The sequence below is a fragment of the Indicator indicator genome, chromosome 1 (genome assembly GCF_027791375.1).
Source record: "Indicator indicator isolate 239-I01 chromosome 1, UM_Iind_1.1, whole genome shotgun sequence".
Taxonomy (NCBI): Eukaryota; Metazoa; Chordata; class Aves; order Piciformes; family Indicatoridae; genus Indicator; species Indicator indicator.
Window position 1 is genome coordinate 23539479 of NC_072010.1, and position 10104 is coordinate 23549582.

General features: G+C 39.2%; 1 protein-coding gene across 1 annotated transcript in view; it reads right to left on the reverse strand.

Moving 5' to 3' along the window:
• Window positions 1-9438, reverse strand: part of UBL3 (ubiquitin like 3) — a 57067-nt gene extending 47629 nt beyond the window's left edge. The window contains exon 1 of the mRNA XM_054386632.1: window positions 9406-9438. Coding sequence (XP_054242607.1) covers window positions 9406-9432 — 27 coding nt within the window. The 5' untranslated portion in view covers window positions 9433-9438. The remainder of the gene's footprint in view (window positions 1-9405) is intronic.
• Between the last annotated feature and the right edge of the window lie 666 nt (window positions 9439-10104).

Sequence of the window (10104 nt, forward strand, 5' to 3'; positions counted from 1 at the left end):
GTATAGATTGCTAAACCACGCAACTTCATTTCCATCAGAGATCAAGAAAACAGCTTCAGAAGTGAGAGGTGAGCTTTCGCTATCACAGCCACAGGTGTTAGGATGTGTAACTCATTTGCAGACTAAAAAAATGTACTAATTCAAAGGCATCTGCATCTGGTGAGGAATAACAACATGGACCAGTACAGGTTAGGAGCTGACCTGCTGGAAAGCAGCTTCCTGGAGGCTTCCTGGAGAAAGACCTTGGAGTGCTGGTGAACAGCAAGTTCTCCATGGAACAACAATGTGCCCTTATGGCCAAGAGAGCCAATGGGATCCTGGGATGTATCAAGAAAGGTGTGCCCAGCAGGTCTAGGGAAGTTCTTCTACCTTTCTACTCTGCCCTGGTATACTGTGTCCAGTTTTGGGCTCCCCAGTTCAAGAAAGACAGAGAACTGATGGAGAGAATCCAATGGAGAGCCATGAGGATGATTAGGGGACTTGAGCATCTCCCCTATGAAGGGAGACTGAGATCCCTGGGGCTGTTTAGTCTGGAGAAGAAAAGACTGAGAGGGGATCTCATCAATGTCTATAAATATCTGAGGGATGGGTGTCAAGTGGAGGGGGCCAAACTCTTTTCAGTGGTTCACAGTGATAAGACAAGGAACAATGGGTTCAAACTTGAACATAGAAGATTTCACCTCAACATGAGGAGAAACTTCTTTACAGTGAGGGTGACAGAGCACTGGAACAGGCTGCCCAGGGAGGATGTGGAGTCTCCTTCTCTGAAGGCTTTAAAAACCTACCTGGACGCATTCCTGTGTGACGCATACCCTAAGTGATTCTGCTCTGGCAGGGGGGTTGGACCCAATGATCTCTTGAGGTCCCTTCCAACCTCTAATATACTGTGATACTGTGAACCACATGCTCTAAGTAATGTGTTGAGCATCAAATGCAACCACACAACACTATTAAGAATTAAATTTCATGTTCATCTTACTGTCCATACAAATATGAATTCTATCATTCTATCAAGAATTTTTTAAATACTGGAACTAGGTACTTCAGGATTTGAAGCATACAAAGGCTTCTAGTCACTCCCTTATCTTATATAAAAGACAAACATACCTGAAAAATGTAAGACAATATTTAATTGTAAAAGAAATAGTGAAAAGGACTACTATTTTAGAAGAATTATTTTATAAAATTACAATTTGTAACAACTTTCCTGAGGCTTACTAGCACATGCCACATATATGCACATTTAGACTGGCACTAATCTACCTTTAAGCAGAGAATCATGAATTTACACCTCCAGCTAGGAAAGACTTCTGACTAACATTGCATTTCACTATTTCACCACTATTCCATTATTTCTCTGTATTAAAAAGATATGTCATATTAAGTAGTACCATCTAGAATATATGTGATTATGGTGATGTGGATCTCTGCCAGACCACAATGCATTACCATATCATAACTCCACTGAGAAGATACCAACCAATGCTGGACTATATGACTTTGAAATACTGCTCTTTTTTAGATTTAGCACGTTGTTCTTTTCAGTCTCTGGAATAAAATAATATTTGGTTTCCTTGTGTTTATTTTTTAATTAATGCTACGCTTTCATCAAGTGCTTGAGACGATTTTGCATGCAACATGAAACAGTAAATCCTGAAAAGCCCAGGATCATCCTTAAAAAGAAGAAAATAAATAAAACTGAGCCAAACTTTCATTCTCATCCAAACTGACAACAGATTCACAGATTAAAATCCAGATCATCAGCTGCAGCTAAAGAGCACTCCAGGATAAGACCACCTTTGTTCCTCAGCAGTGGTCCAAGCCATTGACATAAGTAAGATTAGCCTGAGCAGTAATCTGTACCATCTCTTAAGAGAAATCGAAACAGTCACAGCAGGTGGACACCAACACAAACATCTCCAGACTGCATCCCTGCACTGTTGAACATGAAGTGCCATTTCGGTACATACATCTCAGTAAGGCACAGATACGTTTTTTCATAGTAGAACAAACCTAGATGTACGAAGAAGTAGGTAGAAGTAGGCAGAATCTCTGTTTTCACTTGGTTAATTCTTATGGGACACATAAAACTCAAGGAGTTTCTTCCTTGTTTCTGTCTCCATAACAACAGTATCACAGAACAAAGTCTCAGTTAAACTCTGCCACAAACTTTCCATTTAACTTGAAACTGAATCTCCCAAGGTTAAAAAAAAAAAAAAAAACCAAAAACAAACAAAACCAAACCAAACCCAAAAAAACCCAAAAACACACCAAAAATCCCTCCAAACCCCAAAACAAAACAAATAACAAAGCAACACCAATCAACCAATCAAACAAAAAGCCACCAAAACCAAACTAAACCAAACTCACAAAAAACCCCCCCAAAACTACCAGACTGATGACAGCACCACATTTGTGTAATCTGTCAAATCTCCATTTTACACAACATTTCTATTAGTGGAAAATACACAATACATTTTTTAAAAAACGGATTTCAACATGTTGGATATTAACACAAATCGAGCCTGTCTTCGCTGTGGATGCAGCAAATTTATCCTCTGTCAAGGAGCTAAACACAATCCCAGTAAATGACCACAAAATACACCAGATTTCCACAAATACATCAGTGCTCAGATGCAACAGCATTTAAGTATTTCTGCAGAACTGTAATTTTGAGCCCCAGCAGACCTACAAGAAGAGCTTAACTTTTTCTTTGTTGCTCTCAAAAATAAGAGACCTCCTAAATACTTTTCTCTAAGTTCTTAGAAAGCCTGTTAGCAACTTTCCTTCCCCTCAAACTTACTTTCAGACATAACAAAACAAAACAAAAAAAAGCCCCAACCACATAGTATTAGAGTGTATAATGGTATTTTCAGAACCCAAACTATGTCTCAGCAACATTTTTTTTTAAAGATTTCTTGCAGGGTTTCGATTCTTCATTCTTTTCTCCCCTCAGTATCCCTTCACTAACATTGCTTGCAATGGTTAATTTTACAGCTGTGAATTTAAATTTGTCTGGAGGTATACCAAGTGAAAAAGTCCCAGTCACTGCTTGAAAATGTTCTGCAATATGTATATAACAGAAGTTGTCAAAAATTAAGACTGTCCTTCTGGCAGAATTTACAGAGTAATTTTTAACAATAGCTGTATTTCAAAAGACAGACCTCTAAATTATCAGTTAAAACTGATGAAGAGATGGGGTCTCAGAGTTGAGATTTGACATGAGAACAATGACATTAACATTTCTCATTGACATTCTGCTCATTTTCAATAGCTTCTAAAATGAAAGCACTGCACTCAGTCATATCCCTTTAATAATTATGGGGAGCTAAAGTTTACCCATGCAAAATTGTGGCATGGAAGGCTTACTCCTTCAGCAGGCTGAATTAATTGCTGCAAAACCAGACTTAACATGGAAAAGAATATTGATCAACAGCTGTGCCTTTCACCATAGTTGGGAGAAATAACCAAGTTAGTGGATCCAATATTGTACAAAGAGAAGGTTGAAAATAAGATGTAGTATCTCTTTTACATAAAACCACAAGAATGATTAGTCACATTCCAGATATTTCTGGATTCCTGCAAGCTAGAATAGCACTCACAGGCTGAGTCAGAAGTGAACTCTTCATTCTGCTCATTATTGCATAAGCAATTGCATAGAAGCACAACCAAAAGTTTACATTCTGACTTTTACTGAGAAACAAACCTGACTGACCAGAAATACAAACATAATAAACCTAACTTACTGTATATGCCATGACCATGGCTTTCAGCATTCACAGATGCTGCACTTAGGAAGAACTCAGTTAAAAAACAAAACCAAGCCCAAAACAGAAAAGCATGCTCTTAGTCATTTTGTTTGCAATACCATAAAAGTACTGCTTACCAAGTCTGCTGCAAGGACTGCATTCAGACAGGCTAATTTCCTACTACAGCCTTAAGCCAAGCCAAGGAAGATAGCAATGGGCCTTGAATGAGCTAAATATTAAGTTTAGATATGCATGAACAGCATTCACAAGCTCCAAGGTGAAATACAGATGACCAGTACTTGAAATTGTCCCTAATTCCACACCCAAGAACTGCAACTTTTCCCTATTCAGGTCCTGGCTGAGCTGTTCAGTTCCCACAGATGATTCCTGGCAATTTTTAACAGGCAGAATTCAACGTTCCTGCTGCAGAGGTGATCATTTTGCTACAATCAGATACTCATCGTTCTTTTTTTTTTTTTTTCCGTTCTCTCTCAGCCCTGCTGGAACCTGCTAGCAGCTACTGATGGCTTTCCAGCACTCCCAAAAAGGAGGAGTTAAATGTCCTTCAGTACACATCCCCTCCAGTATTACACGGAGCTAGACAACAAAAGTAGAGAGAAACAATTCAGGTAACAACAACAAGGGTGGGTGGCAGGAAGGAAGAGACAGTTTACACTGCCAGCCTACACTTCTATCTGAAGTATAGTGCAGCACCGAAGCCCAGCATAAATATCAATCATTATCTCATCCACAGCTTACAGCTGTTCATCCTCAAAGAAAATAAGGTTAAGGATATGCAAACATAGTTTTGAAGTATGTTTAATGTGTTAGGATGCTGTGGAATTTCCACTACAGTGTCATACATAAAAAGGCCAGTCATTAATAAGATATTTCTTTTTGATTGTTAGATAAATAGGTTAGACTTTTTTTTTAATATGTGGAAGAAAAAAGGTGAGTGGGTGAGGGCAACTGTAAATACAAATAATTTTGAAGTATACCCAAATATATACACTCAATATAACTTGGGCATGTTTATCCCTGGCCACTGCTGCAGATAAAGAAACAGATTCTTCATCTCCATACATGAAACTTCAATATGCTACAAAAGACAGCTCAGTATTTAAGGAGTCAGCACGGAGATTCTTCACATTCTTTTTGTAACAGACCCCATCAATTTCTTCTCCAAAAGGAGGCAAAAAACCCAAAACAAAATACTGATTATGACAAAGAATAGGATACTTTTAACTGCTACAATCAGCAAACAATACTGAAAAAAATCAAAAAAGGAAAAAATATCCATACAGAAAAACCCAATGAGCTATTTTTATCTTAGAATGTAATAAATTACAACTTTCAACATAGGGAGTACAAAAACACAGAGAAATTATTAGATCTTTATTATTAAAAAAACCCAAAGCGTAAGGGCCTAACTTACCACTATATGTACAAAGGCTACTTTGGGGATACAATAGTTTTCAAAACCAAGAAAAAGTATCTACTTGAAGGCAAAAGGGAAAGTAGTTAAAATAAATTAGAACAAAAATGCATAACTTACATTTTGTTCTAATACATTAAAATTCTATGAGTGAACAAGTATTTTCATTCTTTGTTCCAATCACTATAATGATACTGCAATTATTCTTAAATGAAATAACTGTTTAGACTGAATAACAGGCAAGAAAACTCAACTGCCTCACAATCAGCTGCTCCTCTTAGTCCCTCCTGTCTGAACCCTATTCCTGGTTGCCAAGATTCCACTACTAATGTAGCATCAGTTACACATCCATCCTTCTCCCGTTAACCTTCATTAATTTGTATTTAAAAGGAAGTCCCTGTATACATTAAGCTATTCATCACCATTCTATACTAAATTTCCCAAAAAGGAGCACAGGCACAGACACACATGTCCTAATGTTGACACCAAGACACGAACTGAGCAGGGTTTCTACTTGTCCATCTTCTTCTACCCTATTGCCTCATTCTAACACTGTCCATATATATCAGTGTTTTAGACCACGGCCTCCATCCTCTCTCATGTCTGCAAATGTATCACACCAAAAATTCTGGGTTTTTAACAACAGTTTTTCCCATACTGCCTACATTTCTTAAGTATACAATATGGATTCAGTAGCTGTACGTAATAATGGAATGATTTTCAGTTTTAAGTGCTTGATAGATTTCAGTCTTCTGCTGTTTATCAAATGCAGAAAACACCCAAACAAACAAAACCATCATGGGCCAAAAGCATCATTCTCCATTACTACTCAGACAGAAAAATAATCTGATATCCTAGAGGGCATGCAAAGAACTGCCTGGGAAAAAAAGCACTGGCAGAGCCTTTTTGTATCTACACAGAACAAGCCAATACAGGAACAGTGGACACAGTTACAGTTTTCAGTCACACAGGTCCCTTACTCTGAATTTCTAAGATCCCTGAAGAATTTTATCTCTAAAGAGAATACCAGAGGCACACAGAATACAGAGGCAGCCACACAGATTCTTTTGATAGCTTCACTGAAACAAAGGGGATTATTTTACCGAGTAATAACTTCTGGACTAAGTATAGGTTTTTCAGAGCTCAGTTTAAAATACTCAGCTACAGCTACCAATCCAATTTCGTTTGGTCCACTCAAAAAAACAGTGTGATTTACTTCACAAGTCCACAAACTACCTCATGCTTCTTCATTATTATAAAACAAACACAACTTACAAGCAGCCCTGCAATACACAAGCCCTAGCTGCTACCAAATGGCAAAACTGATCAATTACCTGATTAAATTACGGAACATATTCAGAGATGCCCTCTTGCCACTACAATCATCGGTGAAAAAATAAATAAAATTAGGCTCTATATAAACAGTAGTTTTCAAGCACAGCCTCATACATGTTTAGTCCCAATTAAGGTAATGAAGCTACTCAAGTAGAGAAGTCAGTATTAGCAGGTTTCATTCCAGAAGGGCAGTTTTAACCTGTAAGCAGCACACATTGCTGAGGAATAATGCACCACAAACTTAAAATACCTGGAATGCGGTGTGTCACTATACAATTTATTAGTGGAATGTAAATGATAAAGTATTGCATTAATTATTTAAGAAGTTATGCTTAAATGGTTAGCTGGTAAAATTTGCTGTAATTCTGGAAGGAAATCAACTAAATGTCAGAGAAAAGGAAGCCTGATCAAATTATGCCTACATACTTTCTAAAGATTTGAAAATTTACTATGAATTTAGCTACATTTACTATGAATTTAGATCCTTCTCAAAGGTGGGACAGGAAGACAAATTAACACATTTGTAAGAAGTAGCAATTATAATTGTTTGATGATGATGATGAGAAGGTTAGTTCATGAATCTCACATAAACAGTTTGAAACATAATTATTATAACACTTAAGTAATTCATAGCAGATTTACTAAAGTGTGATAGAGTCTTTGTAACATGACATGCCATCACATTGATGCCAACTGCTACAGGAAGGGAAAATAATTTTTTTTTGTAAATGCAAATTGCACAGTGGGCGGATAAGAGAAATGCAAACTGCAAAATCCTACACTAAATAGAAACATATGCAAAAAAAAGGTGACAGCCTAGTAAGTGCTCCTCTTTAAAAAGCTATAAAAAAAAAAAATCCCGTTTTCTTTCCTGAACAATCTCCTTTGAAATAAGGAGGACAGCGTCAAAAGAAGACCCAAAATGAGTTTTCAAATGCTCTTTTTACAAAGTAATATTTATTATCTGTGTTTACACTGTGTTGCTAAAACACACTTGAAACTTTCAGAGAGAAACTGCAGCTAATAATGCAGAAACTCAACAAAACCATTCTAAGAGACTAAAATATATCTATATATATAGTTCAATAATAGCAACATTGGTAATATCTTCATTGAAATGCTTTTGTAATGACTCAGTATTTAAACACCACGATGTATAACAAGCTTCTTCCTGATTTGAAGAAACAGAGCATCACTAGGCCTAGTTATCTCTGTCAGTGGTATTCTTAAATCATAACAAGAGAAGGAAACAGATTCCATAGAAATAAAATTGTATTTTACCCATGTTAAAATGCCTATATTTTGTATAAAATGTCAAATGTCAAACTTTACAAACCTAGTGGCAGCATCATGCCCCTCTGGCAGGCAGGACCTAGAAGGAATTGTGGAGGTGGACTCTGCCCAGGATGAGGGGGAAGAATACTGCTTCATGTCACCCTCAAAGGACTCCTCCAGGCAATTTATAAAGCGGCACTAAGAGATTTGCATCTAACCCTCCACAGCTCAGACAAGGATTTCTGTGATATATATAATGCCAGGCAGACACGTGAGAGTGGTAAGGGGGTTCAGACAGAGAGGTCCTAAAAAGAAATATATGAAAACTGATTGCAGAAAGGGTTTAAAGTCAGAGGTATTTCCCCTTTCTTGTCCAGGGGGCAAATTTTATTCACAGTATTCGAGAAAGGTGGAGGGAGGGGAAAAAAAAAAAAACAAACCAATAATCCTTGCTGTTTCTGCTTTTTGTGCAGAATTCACTTGTTTCAACTGCAGTACGAAAGCCATGAAGGAAACACTGAAAGCAAGCAACTAAAGGATACCATTATTTCAATAGCCCTTTCGTCATACATATGCACCATTAATTGTAATATTGATGGCTGAAAAAAGTGCTACTCGTTTTTATTGCTATCACTACAGGTTTTACTCTCAAACAGAACTTCATCTTGAAATACAGAAATACATGGACAAGTCTACTGTTTATGGAATAAAAGTACCTTTAAATACGAACAGATACACGAAAATATTCTGCCGTAAGAACAAAGAACTAATACACTAAACTGCAGCCACAACTTTTTTCCCCTCCCAGTTAAGTGATTTATGGAAATATAGACAAATAGGGAAAGTCGTGCTGGACAGAAAAGACTATCTAGCAGACCCGATTCACCCTCCCTCCTCATGCCTTGCTATAACTTCCTATTTTAAATGTACCGAGACGAGTATCCAATAAAGGCTGAAGTACAGTCCGCCATAAGAAGTACAAGGAGTGCCCTTGAAAAATGTCCAGATTGCAGCTAGTGCACAAAGGACCTCGCTATGTAAATAAAAGCATGAGAATTTCTCTCTCGCTCTTGATCCAGGAGCGAGTGATGAAATTAACTTCCTATCAACACGGGAAAGCAAAGCATCGGCAAGAAACAAGCGAAGTTTTAAAGAAAAAGGAAGAAAGCTGAGACTAAATTTCAGTTCAGATAGAAGAAAAAAAAGAGAGAAACTGGTCACTTAAACCATTCTGAACGTTCCACTTCTCCTTTCTCTTCCCCCCAGAAATACTCGGCAGAGCTGAAGAGCAGTGCTACACGAAATAATGCAGAGCAGTCAGATATTAAATGCCATAGGTAACAGAAAGCAGACATCCCCCCTTGCCTTGCTACACAGAAGGCGACGCTGCAGATTTCCCACGTAGCTACCAAAAGCAAAGCAGAAGGAGCATTCTAGTTTTGTGCGGGGTAACGGGGTATGAACTGGGAACTTTTTACTCCCTAAACATGTAACTATGACTTTTTGTTTGTTCGTTTGTTCCCACACCCCACCTCTTTCCATCGTCTCTGGCAAAACAGGTCGAAATAAACGTTAAACATAATCCTTTCAAATAAGGAGTATGAGACTTACCATATCAGCTGGAACGCTGCTGGACATCTTGATGTTACCCTAAAAGGCTTAAAATCAACTTAAAAAAAAAAAAATTAAAAAAAGCACCAAGAAGAGCCCGACGGAGATCTTCACGAAGCAAAACCAGTGTCAATGTCGGAGGCAGCAACTTCCACGTCTCCTACGAAGAAGAGGTGCCCGATGTGCAGCGGAAAGACGGCCGGCTGAGGAGAAATATCCAGGGACAAGCGGTGCCGGGGCTGTACCAGAGCAGCCAGCGGGAGACCAGAGATGGCAGCAGATTCCTGTCAGCAGCGGCGGCAGCAGCAGCACCAGCGGTGCCAGGTAGACCAGGCAGGACTACACTGCCACATGAGCTGCGTGCGGGCTTTTCCCCCCTCTCTCCCTCTTCCTTCTCTCCCAGTCTTAACAAATGACGATGGGATGATTCACGGGATAATGGTGCGTCCAAGTCACCTCCTCAGTCAGCGCAGGCAGGCAGGACCTCGGTCCTGCCCTCGGCGGCGGGGCAGGAAGACGGGAGGGTCGGGGTGGGCTCGCGGTCGGGGTCAGGACGCCGGGCTTCGGATCCCCTCTAGGCGATGTGCGACATTCAACAGGGTCTGGCAGGGCGACGGGCCGGGGAGAGCTGCCTGAGGGGTGGCCGGAGGGGAAAGCCCTCCCCCGTGGCGCTCCGGCGGCGACAGCACTCGGCGGGGG